Here is a 22,014-nt window from a genome sequence, read left to right as displayed (position 1 = left end):
GTCAACATATTACGAAGTCTTTCAAGATGCTAGCATAGGTGCTTGCTTCCATAGATGATTGCATTGGAGAAAGGCCTTCTGCTTGCATATGCTTAGAATAGCCTTGACGAGCTTCCTTGCTGACATCCTGCATCGATTCGAAGTGATTACCCATCTTATGGTTTTTCTGTGAAGGTACCAAGAAAGAAGAAAGGAAGCCGATCCCCTTTTTTGCACTGAAAGGCTGTAATTCTGACGATTTCTCAGTTTGCGATGAGAAAGACGCCAGAGGGCCAAAATTGTAGTTTACAGCATGAATAGCTCAATAGCTGCACGTCTTGACAAGGCGACTGATGAAGGTCATAAAAAAAGCAAGCAAGCACTTGCCGTTGGATGGTCAATGCCATTCCAGATGGGAAGCTCCTCAACCATATTTTGTGCTTTCTCAAGCGTACCACATTTGACATACATATCGACCTAGACAATACTGCCAAGCACCACATCTTTCTTTAATAGCCTCCGACTCACAATATACTTCTGAGTTTTTGTGTCCATATGAGCATCTTGTGTAGAGCCACATGCCTTCAAGGTACATGCAAAGGTAATTGCATATGGAGAGAGACCCTCGCTTTGCATACTTATCGACCAAGACAGTGCCAAGCACGATATCTTTTCTCAACAGCCTTTGACTAACAATACAATTGTGAATTTTTGTGCCCATATCAGCATCTTGCTTAGAGCTACATGCCGTCAAGATGCATGCATAGGTGATTACATCTGTAGAGAGGCACTCACTTTGCATCTGCTGAAAACAAATTAGAGCTTTCTGCCCCTGCCCACGTGGGACAAATCTTGTAGTTAGTGCATTCCAAGAGTGCACAGTCTAGACAGGAATCTCCTCGAGCACTTGCGTAGAGCCACATGCCTTTAAGATGTAAGCGTAGCATTCAAGACGAAAGTATAGGTGACTGAATTTTGAGAGATACACTTTCTTTTGCGTCCGCTGAAAACAGCCTAGACATTTCTGGCACTGCTCTTGTTGTGCGCATCCCGCAATTAGTGCATTCCAAGAGGTGGCATTCCGGACAGGAAGCTCCTCAAGCACGTTTTGTGCTTTCTCAAGCGCACCACATTAAGCATACGTAATGACCAAGACAGTGCCAAGGACGACAGCTTCCTGTGCCCTTGTCGGGCATATCCTACAATCAGTGTGTTCCGAAAGACGACATCCCACACCACATGTGGCATACATATCGACCAAGGCATTGCCAAGCATGGCAATTGTTGGCAACAACCCCTGACTAACAATATCATACCAAGATAGTGCCAAGCATGACAACTTTTTCCAGCAGACTCTAACAAACAACATAATTGATTTTTGTGTCCATATCAGCATAACATTTTTTTGTGTCCATATCAGCATCTTGTGCCACATGCCTTCAAGATGCATGCATAGGTGATTTCATAGGCTCTCCCATGAATACACCCCATTTTCCACATGTCGTGCAACAATAAGTGCATACCAAGAGACCGCATCCCATCCTGATCCTGGAGGCAGTTGGAGTACGTAGGTGATTGCATCTGGAGAGAGGCTCCCGCTTGGCATCTGTTGAAAACAGACTACGACCTTGCTACACGATGCACTCTAGTTGATTGCAGTTGGAGTACGTAGGTGATTGCATCCGGAGAGAGGCCCTTGTTTGGCATCTGTTGAAAATAGAGATTATGACCTTGCTACATGATGCATGCCGGTTGACTTCCTTCTGGGCAAAAATTCTACTAATGTGTCAACAATTAGAACCCCCAGAACACTGCTCAACTCCAGACCAGCTAGAGGTTCATTCTCCAAAGGCTTCTCACGATGTCCCAGGTCAAAATGCCAACAATCACTTACTGCACAACCAGGCAATTTCTTCGACAACCTGGAGGCACCGTCAAACCTCCGACGATTGCCACAACTCTGTACGCAAAGCTGATAAATCCATGATCAAGATTTCACCGTAATAGTCATAGTTGAAAACAGACTACGACCTTGCTACAGGATGCACGCCAGTTGACTTCCTTCTGGGCAGAAAGTCTGCTAATGTGTCAACAATTAGAACCCCCAGAACACTACTCAGCTCCAGACCAGCTAGAGGTTCATTCTCCAAAGGCTTCTCACGATGTCCCAGGTCAAAATGCCAACAATCACTTACTGCACAACCAGACAATTTCTTCGACAACATGGAGGCACCGTCAAACCTCCAACCATTGCCACATCTCTGTACGCAAAGCTGCTAAATCCATGATCAAGATTTCAATGTAATAGTCACAGTTTGACGCGTCTACAGAAGCTTCTACCTGTCCAGCCACATAAGTGCATCCATAGGAAAGGCCAGCTCCGAAACGAAAGCACCACAGTGTGTATCTGCAACCTCCCTGAAGTCTGTAATAGTCACAGTTTGACGCGTCTACAGAAGCTTCTACCTGTCCAACCACATAAGTGAATCCATAGGAAAGACCAGCTCCGGAAGGAAAGCACCACAGTGTGTATCTGCAACCTCCCAAAAGTCTGCAATAGTTGCCTCTCTCACTGCAATTTGGAGAGGACGCTCCGTATCATATGTCACAGTATTGCTGATGACTGCTGCAGGTGGACCATTGGAGATCAGCTCGACCAAGTTGCTGGTCGTGGTGAAGCCTCCATGGCTCCTGCTAAACCCTGTTCAAATCACTGCCGCTTAGCAGGTGGGTGGGCATCGGTGTGTGTGTGTGTGTGTGTGTGTGTGTGTGTGTGTGTGTGAGAGAGAGAGAGAGAGAGAGAGAGAGAGAGAGAGAGAGAGAGAGAGAGAGAGAGAGAGAGAGAGAGAGAGAGAGAGAGAGAGAGAGAGAGAGAGAGAGAGAGAGAGAGAGAGTACTCGAATCGAAGCGCGGAGAAGGGCTACTCAAGGGGAGATGAAAATTGGCGTTCTCCATCACCATCACTACCAGCATATACATAATTGAATATATACCTGTGATCATCATGCTGTCCTTTGATCAACATCCTTGTGGCTATGATTGCTTCTATATCATCCTCTTTGTCTCTTTTATACCTTCTCATATGTCAATTATGTCTACCGCGATCTTCATCATCATGTCGATCATGTCTACTGCAATCTCCATCATCATCTCTTCTGCTGCTGTGACTTCTGCCATCATGTCGACTGTCAATGTACACTACTGCTATCATGCCCATCACCACTGCTTCAGTTTTTGTTCCTCTTCTTTTTTCGCTTAGCCTCATGCTCAAGCACCTTTTGCCTATCCATTGCAAGACGAGCCCTGTTACCTATGGGCAGTCTCAGAGCAAAAAAATTGCCTCGTGTGAGGTTTGTTGTGTTGTGCGCGCTGTGCTGTTTGTTTCGCACGACAATAAAATCTAAAAGCTTTGCTTGAGCACAACCATTAAAAGTGGGAAATTGTTGGTTATAATTGAGTTAAAAGCATAGCTACAGCAGCCATAGCTGTAAAGCGTTGTTTTTTTTAGCGCTGTAAAGCACTGTTTTTACAGTAGCTTTGATGCACTGCAGCCACGTGGGCTGCTGAGGGGCCAAGGAGGGGAAAATTGACACTTCGCTAACGAAGTAAACATCACAATTGGTTTTCTTAGCATATAATTTATGCTGCCAAAAGCAGATCAAATACCTGCCTCAAATGTTGTAAGTGCTTTGCTTCAGATGCACTATACACTAACATGTCATTAAGAAAAACAATGAAAAACTTGCCCAAGTATGGTTTTAAAACATTGTCCATGAGTGTCATGAAAGTAGTTGGCACATGGTTTAATCCAAAAGGCACAGCCAAAAACTTGTAATGTCCAAGCTTTGTTCAAAAAGTAGTTTTAGGTACATTAGCAAGTTGATCGCAAATCTATTTTAATAAGAGTACGGGCATGGGTGAGCTTGTCAAAAAAATCATCCACTCATGGTAACGAATACTTATTCTTAATGATAAACACATTCAAAATTGACAGATACTTATTCTTAAATGGTATCCGCATTAAAACCTAGCTAATTGATGGATACTTATTCTTAATGGAAACCACATTCAAACCTCAATAATTGATGGACACTTATTCTTAACGGTAACCGTATTCAGACCTCAATATGATTCTTAAGCTCAAGATTTAACCCAGGATGAACCCTCTCACCTGGTGAAAGGCATCTAAACCCTCCAGGTTGAGGATACCATCTCTATAGTGCGAGATATACTTAAGTAGTGTCTTATGCTGACGCATAGAACAATTATCCCATGCACTCTAGTTATTGTCCTTCTCCTCAATGGGAAAATTCTTTTCCTAAATACATCCTCAAAGGTAGCCCATGAATGCAACATGATGCCCTTCTCCGTAAGCAACATCCACCATTTATAGTCTTCAATGCCTTGAATGCATCCGGAGTTCGACGCAAATAATGGATATGATACCATTTACTTAATAAGATATTCACTACATCCTTGTTGCGTTCTTTCTCGGCCTCTGTGCTCGATAAAGCAACCGTAGGCTGCCTTTTGCTGCTCCAAGTAACATCAACACTCCCAAAAGAGAACATGAAGCCACTCGTAGATCTCCTATCAACGATGCTACCTGCCCAATCTGCATCTGTCTACCCATACAATGCTTATGGCGCATCTGCTGCATAGAACAATGCGTAGTCAAGTGTCCCTTGCACATACCAAAGTGTGCGTTGTACTCCATCCAAATGTGGCTTCCTCGGAAGTTGCATGAACTGACTCTCCAAGCCTACTGTGTAGCTCAAGTCTGGCCTCGTGATATTCAAGTAGATTAGACTACCCACAATCTTCGTGTACATCTTGACATCCTCAACAACATCACCCTTCTTTGCACTCAGCTTTGCATTCACATCCAAGGGAATAGAAATTGGCTTACAATCAGCCATACCATACTTTGATAACATGTCCAAAGCATACTGTCTTTGTGACAGCCATACACCCTCTGGAGTCCTGATCACCTCAATGCTAAGAAAGTAGCGCAACTCGCCCAAATCTTTCATTTCAAACTCCTGTTTGAGAAGACCCTTCACATGGTCAATCTCCATAGCATTGTCACCCACAATAATAAGGTCATCTACATATATGGTAATGACCACAATCCCCACATCACTCTCACGTACATAGAGTGAATGATCAGCATGAGCTCTCCTAAAACCAATACTGACAAGATACTTGGCAATCCTGTCATACCATGCTCTAGAGCCCTGCTTCAAACCATACAAAGCATTGAGAAGTCTGCATACATAATCTGGGTAACCTGGATCGACATAACCAGGTGGCTGATCCATATCCACTTCCTCTTGAAACTTACCATTCAAGAAGGCATTCTTTACATCCATTTGATGCATAATCCATCCTCTAGATGCAACCACTGCTATGACAGCTCTCACAGTCATCATCTTTGCCATTGGAGCAAAGGTCTCCTCATAGTCTATGCCATACGTCTGTGCATAACCCTTTGCGACCAGCCTTGCCTTGTGACGCTCAATGTTACCATCAGCCTTATGCTTGGTTTTATACACCCATTTACAACCAATAGCTTTCTTGCCACTTGGCAATGGCACCAACTCCCATGTGTCGTTTGCTTCCAATGCAGCCATCTCTTCATTCATTGCATCATCCCAATGCACATTTCCAACTGCATCCTCAAAACATGTGGGCTCCACGTCCTGTATCACCTTAGCCATGTAGGCTTGGTGATGCGCTAGATACCCATCATAAGTCAATTTCTGAACTGGATTTCTGACTCTATTAGATCTGCGCGGTCCTGGGTCACTCCTCTGCCCTCTAACATCTTCTTGTACTTTCCTTACACCAGGTGTCCTGACAGCCGGAATTCCAAATTCCTTATCAAGACATTGTTCATAACCATCTGAATCCATGTCTACATGTGAAAAACCTGATGATGCATCAGCCATAAAGGGAGGTTCATCAACCTTTTCCTTTCCTTTTCGTGATACATTCCCTGTACCTGCTGGTGGAGTAACCTGCGTACATAGTCTACCATTCCATGGCTTCTCAACAAAGCCACGAGAAGAGGACTCTTGTGGTCCACTCAAAACCTATGACTGTGGCCTCACATTTTGTACAACCACATCATCTTTTACATCAGCCCCAATAGTGCCATGTGCATTACTGTACCAACTGCTCATCTCATCAAAGACTACATCTCTGCTCACTCATAATTCTCGTGTAGTAGGATTGTAGCACCTATACCCCTTTTGTTCAAGGGAATATCCCACAAGAATACATTTCTCTGCTTTAGGATCCAATTTCCTACGCAACTCATCTGGTACATGCACGTAAGCTATGCAACCAAACACTTTCAAGTGTGCCAAATCAGGCTTTGTACCTGTAAAATTTTCCTCAAGTGTTACATCATGCACCGCAGCTGTAGGTGTCCTGTTCATAATGTACACAACTGTATTTACAGCTTCAGCCCAAAAATGATGAGGCATGTTCTTCTCATTCATCAATGCACATGCAACCTCTACAATGTTCCCGTTTTTCCTTTCTGCGACCCCATTCTGCTCTGGAGTATATCTGCATGTAAACTGCCTGTGTATACCATGCATTCACAGAAAATCTGAAAAATCATTGGAGAAGTACTCTCCCCCTCCATCTGACCTCAATGTCTTGATTTGCATATCTGTCTCCTTCTCAATCATGACTTTGAAGTCTTGAAAGTGACTTTTGTTACGCATGAAGTAGACCCATACTTTTCTTGTATGGTCATCAATGAAAGAGACATAATACCTGCAACCATGTATACTTGCAGTATCGGTTGGACCCCAAACATCTGTGTGCACCACCTCAAGTGGATTTTTACATACATTGCCCTCATGTGGAAATGAGCCCTTTGATTGTTTTCCAAACTGGCATGCTGCACACACTTTATGCATACCATCCACCTTGAATTTGGGCAAACCTTTTACAATCTGTTTTGATTGCATGCTGCGCAATCTCTGCTCATTGACATGGCCAATGCGTTTATGCCAAATGTCAACATCAGCCACAACACCTGTGCCCTGTGCAAATAATGCAGCTTTTACCTCAGGCATGTCTACATTCAGCGTAAACATTCTGCCCACACATTTGCTCTCTGTGATCAGCTTACACCCATTCTGGAAATCTTCTACATAACAGCCATTCGGATTGAAGCGAACCTGCAAACCCTGCTCAACCATTTGTCCAACAGAAACAAGGTTCTTTGTAATGTTTGGGACATGAAGTACATCTGCTAAGTACTTTGATTTCCCACTCTTCGTATTTAGAGGTATGTCCCCTACATGAGCAATGGGGTGAGCTGTGTCATCTCCTGTCTGCACATAGCTTGACCCATCTGGTTTGCGCATATCTCTAAACCACTCTCCACGAGACGTCATGTGATTAGAGGCACCTGAATCCACATACCAAACATCATCTTGGGTGGAATTCTCTGCAGTCATTGTATTCATTACATGCTGCATAACAAACATGCACTCGCTTTTGCTGTCATCTGCGCCATCTCTGCTAGTAGATGCATAGTTGCCTTGTTCTCTCTTTCCACTTGCTTTTCCCTTTGGACAGTCACGTGACATGTGACCTCTTTCACCACAAGTCCAACATTCTCTGCTATCTGGAGTATGTTGCTGCCTGCTTGATCCTGCACCACGACCTCTTTGACTCCCCCTGCCTTGAGACTGGTTTCCCCTGCCACCTGTATTGTTTTGATTTGATTGAACTTCTTGAAATTGGCCCCTGCAACCTCTTGGGCCTTGACCACGACCTCTACCTCTACGTCTGTTGGAGTTAAAATAGAAGGCCTGTTCAGAATTATTTTTGCCATGAGAAGAAGATGTGTCAAGGTTCTTCTCCTCAAGAATAAGCATAGAAATCAAATCTTGGAACATGGGGATCTCGTCCCTTGTATTCATGGAAGACCTGATATGTACATACTCATCTCCTAGACCATCCAAGCATGCACGGACAATGTCATCGTCTTCATTTGAGACTTTAATAGATCCAAGAGCCTCAATGATACTCTTGATCTTCAAGGCATAATCATTGATGGAGAGGTTGTTCCTCTTAACCTGATTTAGCTCCGACTTTAGTTGAAGCTTCTTGGCCTTGGTGTTCACCCCGAACACTCTGTCTAAGTTTTTCCATGCAATGGCGGGGGTTTCAACATCCTGTAGATAGCCCATCATGCCATCTGTGATGCTCATAGAAAGCCAATACATCACTTTGCTCTGGCCTTGTTGCCAGTCCCTCAAAGCTTTCCTTTGTTCTGCTGTAGCATTTGCCTCGGGAATCTCTGGTTCCTTTTCATTGTCTCCTTCTACATAGTCCCAATAACCTTTTCCTTTTAGGAAATTTGTTATTCTGAACTTCCATGCAGGGTAGTTATTTTTCTCAAGCTTCTCAGTAACAATATGAGTGAAACCGTCAGACATCTTGAAGCACTAAGACAAAATAGCTGCAATCTGCAAAAACCTGTAAATCTGTTGAACCTGCTATCGTGGTACCTGTAACGCTTTCCACACTCAACGAGTGTCCACAATCAAGCGTACATACAACCACTGTACTTGTACAGTAAATCTCTGTGTACTGCACTTTGGAGACCTGTTCAGAAACTTGTACGAACGAAGGGATTGTGATGCTCTTGCTCTCTTAGCCTCCCTTGTCGTGGATTGCGAACGAAGGGATTGTGATGCTCTTGCTCTCTTAGCCTCTCTTGCCTGCACCAGGCTCTGATACCATGTAAAGAATGAGGATGCAAGAGAGACACAAGACAAGCACAAAGTACACAGAGATGGAAAGCTTCTTCTTCTTCTCACAGAAAAGAGAGTACAAAATGACTTAGTGCTAAAACTCAAAAGTAGCACATATGTACATGCGGTCACTAAGTGTGAACTCGCTAGAAGCGTACTAGGCTGGCACTATAAGTGTAGTCCAGCTGTAGAATCACTGGCAGAGATCCTCCGTGTCGGTCACCTAACGCGCCAGTGAGTAAATGTCGTAAGCGGCCAAGACCCGTAGTGGATGCCAGCTCAGGATGTAGAGCTCGACATCTCAACAATAAAGACCAGCCAAAATATCCCAAGCCTGTTTTGCAAGATTTTGTTGAACGGATGTGAGGAACAATAGTGTGCTTCACAGACAACGCAATCAATGCATGAGCCTGCACATCCTTTACATCCCAACGAGCTTGTTCTACCATAGGTAAAACAACTCTAATAGCAGCAATCCTTGCAGCAAGACTTGCAACATCCTCAACATCGCCTGCATCCTCAGAACCAGGACGTACATCAATGCCCTGCACAATATTCCAGACGCCCTTTGACACAAGAACGTGTTGCATCATATAAGCCCACATAGGGTAATTGTCCCCATCCAACCTATCCTCATCAGCAAACATCTTGAAGACATCTGTGTTGTTGTCCGCCATGGTAAATGCTGCACCTGATGTGAAAATTGCCCGAATGTAGGAGAAACAGAGTGGGAACAACACATGCTATATAACACAAACTGTGGAATACTGTAAGGTACCTGTTATGCAAAAAACGGCACTGACAGAAATTTTATACAAAATGACGAAATTGACTGTGCAGACCTGCCTGCCGAAATGAGTCCGAATCAAAAATCTGAGCAGACCAAGCTTTACGAGCTCTCCCAAAATATATGTCGACTTGCAAACGCTCGCCAAACCTCACTGTAATCGGAGAAAGTTAGCAGGCGTGTGCTAGAGCAGTTGGCAACTAAGCCCGGGAGGACTTAACCTGCTCTGATACCAATTGTTGGAATTAGGGTTGTAGAGAAATGCACACAGCTTGGAGAAGACGAAGGAAGCTCAAGGAACACAATAGAGAGTGTGTTACTTAGTGTGCAATGGAAAGATAGATAGCCCTAGAGTGATGGGCTTCTATACAATGCTCAGGGGAAAAACTTCCTAAAGAGGGAAAAAATACCCCGACGGTCCTAGTGTGTTCACACACATCACTACCACATGTATCTGGTAACACACTTGAGTCTTTTAAGATTTAATGCAAAACCTTTCAATTCTCCCGCATCTATGAGGAAGACCCCACTAGACTCCCCAATTGGGTGGGAAAACATGTAGTCCAAAAGCTTCATCACACTCTTCCGAACTATGTATTTTTGGGATTGCATGCTCCCATAAACATGATATTGAAGATCATAAACTTGTGGAAGGCCTATGGAATTATTTCTACAAAGATGGGAGTACCATTTTCTCTTTCTCTTTCTCTCTCTCATTTCAATTACACACATTTTTAATCTCAAGTTTTGTAAAAATTCAATTTTTTAAATCATAATACCTTAATTTTTTCCCTAGGTCCAAGACCTTAAGTAACACACGCATTGATACCAAGTGAGAGGTCTCCCCAACCCACCAACACCAAGGTTGAGATGAGGTCCCTTAAAGGTATCTAGGCCTATCAAAGTAAGAGTCTCTAAGTGAGAAGGGTCCAAGGAATTTACCTTTTCCATTGACAATGGCTTGGGTCATATAGCCCTAGAAGAAGACCTAGTCTTGTCTCACAACGGAAACTGGACAACATCCTAAGAATCCAAAAGTCTTTTGGCCCTATAACTTCCACAAATTGGGCTAAGGTATCTCAACCAACGTTTTTCCCCCCCAAGAGATGTGAGTGCACAGCCGCTAGTGGACTTCTCTTCCAATTAAAGAACTTTTCTAGACGTTTTTAGTACGGACAGATAGATAGTTACCTGACTAATCAGGTCCACTCGTACTTGATTAATAACCGTAGTCAATCGCCACTTACCACCCTGTACTCACACATGATTCTTTGTTTACTGATTACTACCACATTCTTTTCACATGTAAAAATAATGGTTTCTTTTTTAGCTTTCCCGTACATTTGTTCATTAAAACAAGTCTTGAAATCAATATTAAAAACAATATTTCAAAAAAAAATCTTTAGACTTAAGACAAGGTACGATCACTTATAATATTTATTGAAAACGCTTACCCATACTCCACTTGTCTGAAGCACACCTATACATGGGTGAAACAAATAGCACCCTTCCTTATTTATAATCCGGGTGGAAAACCATCACCCAAAATTCAAGGCATCCATACGCCAAACAAGTTGCCCATACAGCTGGACGATTCCCCTAGGATAAAAATGGTATCCTAAGTAGTATCCACAAACATACACATGTAGGGGGTAAAGACTCCTCGTACATAAGGGGAACCGACTCATCCATGGTTCACCAACCATCATTACTCATCACCGAAAGTGAAAATACTCTAAGGAATCAAAGGTGTCTCGAGACAAGCTATCTTAAGGATGACCAATCATTATTTCTTAAGTCAACCAGCCTTAACCCAAACAATTCTTTCCTAATTTACAAACAAGTGTATGTTGGTTTCTTGGAAAATGCCTTTTGTTTTTAGCCAATTTCACCTTCCCTATCTTTACCCACTCTTTCACGTATGCAATGCTATTACTAAAGAAGAATTTGAAATATTCAAGCTTAAATTTTAATGAACACCCAACTGGGACTAGTCAAGTATCTGTTGCAACACTGGGGCACCAATGCTTTCATGTATAGGCCTACTACTAGGCTCGGCCTCGTGGTCATGAGACGCTCTAGACCACTTTGGAACATTATCCTTCTTATTAGACTAAGGGTTTTCTCGGGTCCTCTTTGGAGCCATAACTTCTATCCTTAAAAAAATGACATCTACTTTATTAGGAAAATTATCAAAAACCTAATTTTTACCATTCTATAACGTATCTCCATGACTTAGCACAATTACTTAGATCCTGAAATAGTTTAATTATTTATAGAAGATTCTTGGGTTTCTTCAATATCGATCCGTAACTCCTTATAACTTAGTTTAGCCTAAGGAATTTTTTATTAACTTTTGAGAACTTTTTATAAGGTGTGAGAGGAATTGTGTGAGCTTTGTTCTAAACTGTGAGTCAAGGAGATAAGAGTGAATTTATCCCACCTGCAGTGGTGCAAGACTGTAGAGCTACTTAAAGCTCATTTCATGAATAATTAAACACAAGTCTATTTTGCATTACATCTTCCTTGTTTATGGTGAGCTTGTGATGGCTTATCAAATACTCAAGATCATGTTTATGAGTCCAACTTAATTGATCTTAAAACCTAAGTCGCTTGAGTGATAATCTAGCGACCACAAACTCACTTGTGTGCATGATGTTTATCTTTCATCCACCCTAGCTAGCATGATCCCATTCCCATCAAGTGGTATTAGAGCCACAAGTATTCTAGCTAGGTTTGTTGTTACTCTTTTATGTGTTAGTGATTAGCACTCTTCAAGTTAGCATTTTCTAATCTCCATTTGCATTAGCTTAATAATCCCTAGTCACCACTTGGGCAAGAGCATGCTCCACTACCCTTTGTTGATTAAAGAAGGAGGAAATTGCATTGAGTTCTTTGAATTCTTGCACAATTTCTTCGCACTTAGTATGTTTTTGCATAATTTATATCTTCAACTAATCCCTTTATTTTCATAATCTCTCTCCATTAGAGGTGTGTGTGCATAGGCATTATCAAGAGCTATCTGATGACTATCTGTTTGCTCTAATTAAATCTCACACGAGCAATGAGTTGGCAAGTTAAAATTGCAAGATTAGTGCATTTTTGCTCTGTTTTCTTTGCAATAGTTCAATTGTCTGTATGTGCGGGGTTTTTTGAGCATTTAATGCCCAAGGTAGTTTTAGGTGGAAGTCAAGATCCAAAGGTTTTCCAAAACTTCAAAAGGCGTGTCACCCATATTTAAAGGGATTTTTTTGACTTTTGGAGAAAGGGTAAATTGTTAAGTATGGAGCCTGATTTACCCCTTGTAATTTTTTGTATTAAAAACGCACATTTGTAAAGCCCCCGTTATGAGGAGAAGCCATTGTGCGTGAAGAAAAATCACTCACCCAAGACCAAAATTTTCACGCCTAGTCTCGAGCCCAAGCTCGAAACTCGCTTTGTCGGAATATTCCTTTTCGTCAGAATATTATGGCCGACCAGCGGTCGGAAAGTGGTTGAAAAATGACCGATCGGTTGGCCGGTTGGCCAGTGGCCGAATTCAAAAGCAGACTTGTCTTCTCAAGGGCGGCCACACATGGGCGGATTGGAGGGTTCGATTTGGACTTATCTACACAAGGGCGGCTACACATGGGTGCCTCTCATGAGAGAGGGTAGCCCTTTTGGCCTATAAAAGGAGGCCTCTTCTACATAGAAAAAAGGGTTTTTAAGCATTGTGGTGCATTGTGAAGTTGGTGTGAGGTGGTGAGAGTGAAGCAAGGTGGGAGCTCTATTAAGGGTATAATCCCTTTGTAGCCTACTTCTTGTTTGAAGTACTAAAGCCATTAAGTGGCTGCTTTCTTGTGGATGTAGCCCACATTGGGTGAACCAGGTGTATTGTGTGTACTCTCTCTCCTACTCAATTATCTACTTAGCACGTCATATTTCCTAACAACTAGTATTAGAGCAAGGTTTTCTTGTAGCTAAATTATCTCAAGGAAAGGATTCCTTGAATTGAGTGGAAGTTAGAAGCTCAAGATTGAGAAGTTCAACGGCGAAAAGTACCAACATTGGAAGATGCAGATTGAAGACTATCCCTACCAGAAGGACCTCTATTTGCCACTAGGTGGTCTTGCAAAGAAGCCCGCAACGATGGCAGATAAAGCATGGATTGTCCTTGATCAAAAGGCACTAGGAACAATCCGGTTAAGCTTGGCGTCAACGGTGGCCTTCAACGTTTCAGAGATGAAGACCACGAGGACTTCATGAAGTCACTTGACCACTTCTAGGAGAAACCATCGGCATCCAATAAGGTATTTCTCATGAAGTGCTTGTTCAATCTAAAGATGGTAGAGAATGGTTCAATTGTGGAACACCTAAATGACTTTAACACAAATATAAGTCAACTTCAATCGGTGAAAATCAATTTCGATGACGAAGTGCAAGCTCTCCTTATACTATACCGGATAGTTGGGATAGCCTTCTAATGGCTGTAAGTAATTCTATCTCTAGCACAAATACTCTTAATTTTGATGATGTTGTGGGTGTTCTCTTAAGCGAGAAATACAAAGGAGAAGCAAGAATCATCAAGTATTGCACTGTCAGTGGAAACAAGAGGAAGGCCTAAGGAGAGGTTTACAAATCAAAAGGGTCATGATCGCTCAAGGCGGAGCAAGTCGCACAAAGTCGGTTCTTGAATGTTGGAACTACGGCAAGAAGGGCTACGTCAAGAAGGATTGCTGGTCCAAGAAGAAGAAGGAGACAGAGTCTTAAGACAACAAGCCAACATGGAGGCCAATGTGGCAGGTAAAGTAGAGCAAGATGCTCTAATTCTCTAATTAGACAATGTGTCTAACTCCTGGATAGTAGGTTACGGGGCTTCATTCCATGCGACACCACACAAGCAACATTTCTAAGCTTACACCAAAGGAAATTTTGGGTATGTATACTTGGGAGATGATGAAGCTTGTGAAATTGACGGCAAAGGTACACTTTGTGTCAAAACTACTAATAACAAAAATGAATGGAAGCTTAAAGATGTTAGGCATGTCCCTTCTCTTTGCAAAAATTTAATATCTACAGCACAATTGGACGATGAAGGTCACAACATTGAATTCGGAAACAAACGATGGAAGATCTCGAAGGGATCTTTGGTGGTTGCCAAGGGAGAAAAGGTTGGTACACTCTACTTGTGTACTGTTAACATACAACCTTCAACTTGTGCAATAGCTACGGAAGTCGACAGTGCATTGTGGCACTATCGGCTTGGGCATATGATTGCCAAAGGAATGCAAATCTTTCAAACAAAGAAGCTTCTACCAGGTTTTAAAGAAGTGGACTTAGAGTTCTGTGAAGATTGCATTTATGGTAAACAAAAGAGGGTAAAATTTCAAAAATCAGGAAATGAAAGAAAAAATAAAAAACTTGAGCTTGTTCATTCTGATGTTTGGGGTCCTGCAAGTACAACATCACTTGTTGGCTCGTTGTACTATGTAACACTCATAGACGATGCGGCTAGAAGAATAAATCCGATGTATTTTCTATATTTCAAAGGTGGAAAACCTTTGTGGAGACTGAAACATGTACTAAGGTTAAATTCCTCAGATCCGACAATGGAGGCAAATATTGCAGCCAAGCTTTTGAAATATTTTGTGCTAGTAATGGCATTCAGAGGCAAAGGAAAACCCCAAGGACACCTCAACAAAATGGGATATCGAAAAGGATGCACAGGACAATCATGGAGCAATCACGAAGCATGCGGCTACATGCAGGCCTATCGCTTGAGCTTTGGGCAGAAGCAGTAAGTACGTATGTGCACTTAATCAATCGATCACCCTCAACGGCATCGGATGGGGGAGTTCCAGAGGAGGCGTGGACATGCAAACCGGTGAACTATTCATTTCTCAAAGTGTTTGGGTGTGAGGCTTTCATGCACATATATAGAAGTCTAAGGTCAAATCTAGATGCAAAGTCCAAAAAGTGTTTGTTCATCGCCTATGGAGAAGGTGACTTTGGATATCACCTATGGAATCCTGAAGATGGTAAAATATTTAGAAGTAGGGATGTAATTTTCAATGAACAAAGTATGTACAAAAATTACTTGGAAAGAAAACAAACAAAAGAAACAGATGATGAGTACATGGACCTTGAGGACGGTGAAGACTCAAGGACTGCAAACGGTGACAATATGCAACAACGTCAACCAAATGAGGAGCCTCAACCTACTCCCCAAATATTTACAAGAGCAAGTAGACCTCCAGAAAATGTTCGTTCCATCCTTCAACCATCTTGATCTCAAACTTTGGAGAGCCGGAATCATATAAGAAGCTATGCGTCACGAATCCAAAGAAGAATGGATGAAGAGCATGCAAGTGGAGATGGACTCATTACATCGCAACCAAAAATAGGAGTTGGTTGAGTTGCCTAAAGGTAAGTGGGCACTGCAGAACAAATGGGTGTATAAGCTGAAGGAAGAAGAAGGTGGGAAGAAAATGTATAAGTCAAAGCTTGTGGTAAAAGGGTTTTCTCAAAAGAAAGGTATTGACTTCAATGAAATATTTTCTCTTGTTGTAAAAATGAACTCAATTAGGCTTGTCTTAAGCCTTGTGGCTGCTCATGATCTAAATCTTGAGCAAATGGATGTAAATACGGCATTCTCTCATGATGACTTAGAGGAGGAAATTTACATGATTCAACCAAAGGGGTATGAAGTAAAAGGTAAGGAGAAAATGGTTTGCAGATTAAAGAAGAGCTTCTATGGTTTAAAGCAACCATCAAGACAATGGTACTTGAAGTTCGACCGATGGATGTTAGATCATGGATTCAAATATGCAACTCAGATCATTGCGTCTACACGAAGAATTTGGGAGATGGGAAGTTCATCATCCTAATGTTGTATGTTGATGACATGCTGATTGCAAGTGCTACCATGCAGGACATCAAAGACCTAAAAGAAGAACTGTCTAAATATTTTTCAATGAAAGATTTAGGTGCTACAAAGAGGATACTTGGTATAAAGATATCAAGGGAAAGGACGAAGAAGACAATAAAGCTATCTCAAGAGGATTACTTCAAGAAGGTACTAGAAAGTTTTGCAATGCAAAATGCAAAAACAGTTTCTACACCTTTGGCTGATCACTTTAAACTAACCAAAGATATGTGTCCAAAGACACAAGAGGAGATAGCCTATATGTCTAAAGTTTCATATGCTGCAGTGGTAGGTTCTCTTATGTATGCTATGGTCTGGACAAGGCCAGACATTGCACATGCAGTGGAAGTTGTAAGTAAGTTCATGGACAACCCAGGTAAAAAGCACTGGCAAGCTGTGAAGGGAATACTTAGATATCTAAAAGGGACAACAACAAATGCTTTGTATTTTTGAGAAACTGATATTTTTCTAGAAGGGTATGCTGATGCAGATATGGCAGGTGACAAAGATACTCGAAGGAGCACTACTGGCTATGTATTCACAACTGGAGGCATAGCAGTAAGATGGCCTTCAAAGTTGCAGAAAGTGGTCTCACTTTCTACCACAGAAGCAAAGTATGCAGCAATGATGGAGGCAAGCAAAGAAATTATGTGGCTTCACAAATTCTTAAAGAGCTTGGATTCAAACCAGACAATTGTGTCTTGTACAATGATAGCCAAAGTCCTGTCCATCTTGCAAAGAACTCAGCCTTTCATTCAAGAACAAAGCACGTTGAGGTGAGATATCACTTCATACGCACTCTTTTGGAAGAGGGACAACTAAAGCTACGAAAGGTGCATACAAGTGAAAATCCTGCAGACATGTTTACAAAGGTGGTCAATAGGGACAAGTTGAGGTTTTGCTCATCTTCAATTGGCATTCAAGGATAAGAAGCCACGATGGAAAGCAGTCACAGGTTTGTTTTGGAGATCAGTCTCCAAGTGGAAGATTGTTAAGTATAGAGCTTGATTTACCCCTTGTAATTTTTTGTATTAAAAACGCACATTTGTAAGGTCCCCGTTATGAGGAGAAGCCATCGTGCGTGAGGAGAAATCACTCGCCGAAAATAAAAATTACTCGTTGGAAACCAAAATTTTCACGCCCAATCTCGAGCCTCGAAATATTCCTTTTCGCCAAAATATTATGGCCGGACCGCAATCGGAAAGTGGTCGGAAAATGACCGATCGGTTGGCCGGTTGGCCAGTGGTCGGTGGTCAGAAGTCAATGGCCAGTGTCCGGTGGCCGAGTTCAAAAGCAGACTTGTATTCTCAAGGGCCGCCACACATGGGCGGATTGGAGGGTCCGATTTGGACTTATCTACACAAAGGCAGCTACACATGGCTGCCTCTCATGAGAGAGGGCAACCCTTTTGGCCTATAAAAGGAGGCCTCTTCTACACACAAAAATGGATTGTGAAGCATTGTGGTGCATTGTGAAGTTGGTGTGAGGTGGTGAGAGTGAAGCAAGGCAGGAGCTGTATTAAGGGTATAATCCCTTTGTAGCCTACTTCTTGTTTGAAGTACTAAAGCCATTAATACTAGTTCTGTAATCCGACATTCAAATGTCTTGAGACACTAAAGTGTCCTGTTTTTCTAGCAACTTGTCATAATTATTTGGTGAATCTAGAAAAAACATTCAAGGTCACGTTCATATCTTAGGTCAGCTAAGAGTTGAAGAACATAGCCAAATTTTACTTTTGTCAAAATTAATACCAAATTAAGATTATAGTGATAAGTTTTAAGATGAAAAAATCATAGAAATTTAGTGCAGTTTTAACAAAATTTTCATAACTTGAATGTAACTTCTCATCAAAATAAGATTTTGCAAAGATTTCAAGGTGAATGAACAGAGCAAAACTTATTTTAGCAAGAAATTGAGCTTCGTAACCTAGTTATGGGACTAAATTTTTTTAATAATCAAAAGACCAAAATCTTGAAAATGGTGACAAAGAGAAAAATTTTGGCCTTTCAAGACCTCTTTCATTAAGATGATGAGGTTATGGGACAAAACCTAAGGTGTATAATGTATCTATAGGTCAATACCCATCAACTAAGCATTTTTCAAGGGTTCAAACTCATAGGCATCTTGTAATTTAAGCTCATTTTAAAAAATTTGTAGTCCGTAATTTCTTGCAAAAAAATCATTGCTATGAAAAACTAATGAAAGTGTGTATATAAATCTCCCAATTGTGTCCATATGAGGTATTTGTATACAAATAAGTGAGATGAACAAAAAAATCCAAAAGTGGACTTTATTTTGAAGCTTATCTTTGATAAATAAAACATCATAATTACAACGTGCTTAGTTCTTTGGATATGCCATAAATCACCAAATGTGGCTTGCATAACCATTAAAAATTATCACCTTATGTAATGGAGTCATAGATTTAATATATATGCATAAGACATTGTATATTTAGATGAACTAAATGTGTTTTGTGATTGTTAATTGAATTTGTGAACGTTGCATATTTGACCCATAGGACCTTCTATATTTTATTCTAGCCACAAAGAATTTTTTTCTCACATGACAATTGCAAAAATATCAAACACATATATAAGTAGCTACCACGGATTATTGCATGCACCCTGCTCATTTTTTTCTTTGTCTAGAGTACGAGTTTTAATGAAATATTCAATCCTATTTTGCGTAGGTTCTTTTCATGAGTGTAGTTACTATTGAGGTAATGATCAAAAGTGAGGGATTGTAATTTCTATGAGTACTTTGAATAACATTTTATAAGTTTGCAAAAGTATTTCTTGAGATGTGCTCTAGATTTCATATACACTAAAGTGTCCTTTTTGGTACCAAACTAGTGTTAAGTGGCTGCTTTCCCGTGGATGTAGCCCACATTGGATGAACCACGTATATCGTGTGTACTCTCTCTCTCTCTACTCTATAATCTCTTGTGTGTGAAAATTATCTCTCTCCATTAAGTAATCTACTCAATTATCTACTTAGCTACGTCGTATTTCCTAACATAAATGGCCTTGGATCTCAAAAACAAACAAACAAATAAATAAAATAGAAGGCCTCTCCCTCACCTTGACCTCAACTTGTAGACGATCAAAGCAAGCCCAACTACTCTATGTCATTAGGGCTACTGATGTCAATAGCATATAGCAAACTCTCGGCCTGAAGTTACCCACATCCTCAACATCACCATCTTGCCAGACTATCCTTGCTACTCAACGCCCGAGTTGTCCTATTGCAGTCATCACAAAGCTGATGAGATCCCCTTGGCCCTCGGCTATCCACTCCCACATACTACAACCCAGAACGGTGTTAAATCTGCCAACTTTTTGTTGCCTCGATGCCAACCTGCAAGTCTCCACCAAGCTGCTGCTCCATCAGCTATTAGGGGTGTGCTCCCCACAGGGGGTGAGAGAGAGAGAGAGAGAGAGAAGGGAGGAGACGTGGAGAGAAAGACACACACACACACACACACACACACACACACACACACACACACACACACACAGGGAGAAGGGAGGAGACGTGGAGAGAAAGACACACAGACAGAGAGAGAGAGAGAGAGAGAGAGAGAGAGAGAGAGAGAGAGAGAGAGAGAGAGAGAGAGAGAGGGAGGGAGGGAGGAGGGAGGAGACGTGGAGAGAAAGAGAGAGAGAGAGGGAAGAGAGGAGAGAGAGAGAGAGAGAGAGAGAGAGAGAGAGAGAGAGAGAGAGAGAGAGAGAGAGAGAGAGGGCGGGGGGGGTAGGAGGTGGTTGTTTGGGAGAGGAACGGAAATGTAATTTTTTAAAAATTACTTTCACTTGGAATTTTTAAAAAATAATACTAATAACTACCAGGATTAATATAGAATGCCCTTAACTCTTGTAAACACAATTAAACACTTTCACTCTCCTTTGTTCAATCTAGTGCTTATTTTTCAACTCTACTATCATGTTGTGTACTATAGTCCTTTTGAAAGATCTTTTCCCTTCACCAATGGGAAGATTATTTTTTGGGTTAAATATCTAACATGGTGAAAATCAAACAAGTGTCAAAAATACCAAAGGTGTACAGTGATAACATGGTATTTGAGTTTTCACCGACCTTAGGAAAGGTTCATCCAATGGATGTTATGGAACATAAGTATCATCCACACTAGTGGACCAAACCACAAACCTCAACATCACATTTCCTAGAGTGTGTCACAAACGTCAGTGTACAGGTGCCCTAAAGTGTCTCAATGAAAGTTGTTCTTAATTGGTTGATTTTGGGAAGTAAAAAACAACGCATTAATTGTATGCTTGTACGCTAAAATTGCCTTGGATGGGCGAGTTTTGTGATGGACTTAGAGGCAAGCTTACTTGCTATAACTTCCGGCAACCACCCATTTGTTTGCGTACATGCAATTGCTTCGTATATAATGTCATGCCAAGGAATGAAAGCATGAGCAGATTGGTGGCACATCAAGGAACTCACCAACATGACATGAGGAATGGTACATCAAAAGAGCTCAATGATAAAACCAAAGAAATGATTGCATGAGTTCTCAGTGGTACAAATGTATGTGGCAAAAGAAATTGTGACAACAACTTTGATGCAAGAGGGGGACTCTAGCCATGTACTTGGCGAGCAAGAATTTATAAATGTTTCTGAAGCAATGAGTCCCTTAGTGGAGGAAAATTGGTGAGGATGATTACTTGTTTCTCTTGTTTGTGCATATTATTTCAAAGTAACTTAAATCTGTAACACAAATTTTGAAGGTTCGTGGAAGCAACAAGAAATGGGCCAACAAAGGAGGGCTTTGGTGTGGACTCCTTGTTGCGGCTAAAAAGGGATTGCACATATGATTTTTTTTCACAAAACTAGGTTTCTTGGGGAAAGGCGTGGAAGGGGAGCTATGCTTTGTGTTCAAGATGTTTACGGTTGGTCCTGTATTTGCATTGGATTTGCTTAATCTAATGTGATGAAGTGGACCTAGAGATCTTTGGCATGCTTGGGTGCACTTTGATCATACTCATCAAGTGGCGGATTGTGTGACCAAGGCATGCTATGTTTATGATCCAAGGTTTGTTGTTTTAGGAACATATTTCTCAAGTTCGACTTAACAAACAGCCAACAATATGTATACTAATATAAATGTATTACATTATAGCATGCAAGATCTCCTCACTATTGCAACTTGTGTGAGATGAAAGAGGAAGACATGGAAGCATAAATTATTTTTTGGTAGTGCATAAATAAATTTATGGAGGGCTTGGATGTGAGAGAGCGGATTTCCACAGATTCATGGCAAACAAAGCTCAAGATAACTTGAATGCAGTTCGCACCGTGTTCAATGGTGTGAAAGACAATGTTCTACAACATTGAGAGCTATTTTTCCTTTTTCATTAAAAACAAAGCATGGTGTCACACACAAGAAAGTACATTGTCTCTTCATCTCAGTAAGCTCACAAAGACATATGTGAAAAGTGGCGTTTAGTCCCCTCTAGAGAGGCAGCTGCAATAGAGTCTTGTCTCCTTCGACAATGGTGGCGCAATGCAAGTTGCATGGATAGAAACATCCTTGC

At 41.4% G+C, this 22,014-nt stretch overlaps 1 protein-coding gene across 1 annotated transcript; it reads right to left on the bottom strand.

The window, feature by feature from the left end:
• Window position 1: 1 nt before the first annotated feature.
• Window positions 2-2,204, bottom strand: LOC147433327 (uncharacterized). Its single transcript, XM_086492065.1, has 5 exons — window positions 2,011-2,204; window positions 1,710-1,901; window positions 515-668; window positions 367-456; window positions 2-127 (listed from the first exon to the last, which is right to left on the bottom strand). The coding sequence occupies exons 1-5, from the start codon at window positions 2,202-2,204 to the stop codon at window positions 2-4; spliced, it is 756 nt and encodes a 251-aa protein (XP_086348191.1).
• Window positions 2,205-22,014: the final 19,810 nt, after the last annotated feature.

The sequence above is a fragment of the Adiantum capillus-veneris genome, chromosome 20 (assembly GCF_014529385.1).
Source record: "Adiantum capillus-veneris isolate H3 chromosome 20, ASM1452938v2, whole genome shotgun sequence".
In the NCBI taxonomy this organism is placed as follows: domain Eukaryota; kingdom Viridiplantae; phylum Streptophyta; class Polypodiopsida; order Polypodiales; family Pteridaceae; genus Adiantum; species Adiantum capillus-veneris.
This window is presented reverse-complemented; position numbering and strand designations above follow the sequence as displayed.

Excerpts from the sequence above, each read along its gene's own strand:
- LOC147433327 (XM_086492065.1), bottom strand. The coding sequence starts at position 2,204 with ATGTTGTCGAAGAAATTGTCTGGTTGTGCAGTAAGTGATTGTTGGCAT. Across the intron at positions 1,902-2,010 it reads GGCGTGCATCCTGTAGCAAG|GTTGTCGAAGAAATTGCCTG; the intron begins GTCGTAGTCTGT and ends CGGTGCCTCCAG. Across the intron at positions 128-366 it reads ATGGCATTGACCATCCAACG|GATGTCAGCAAGGAAGCTCG; the intron begins GCAAGTGCTTGC and ends GAATCGATGCAG.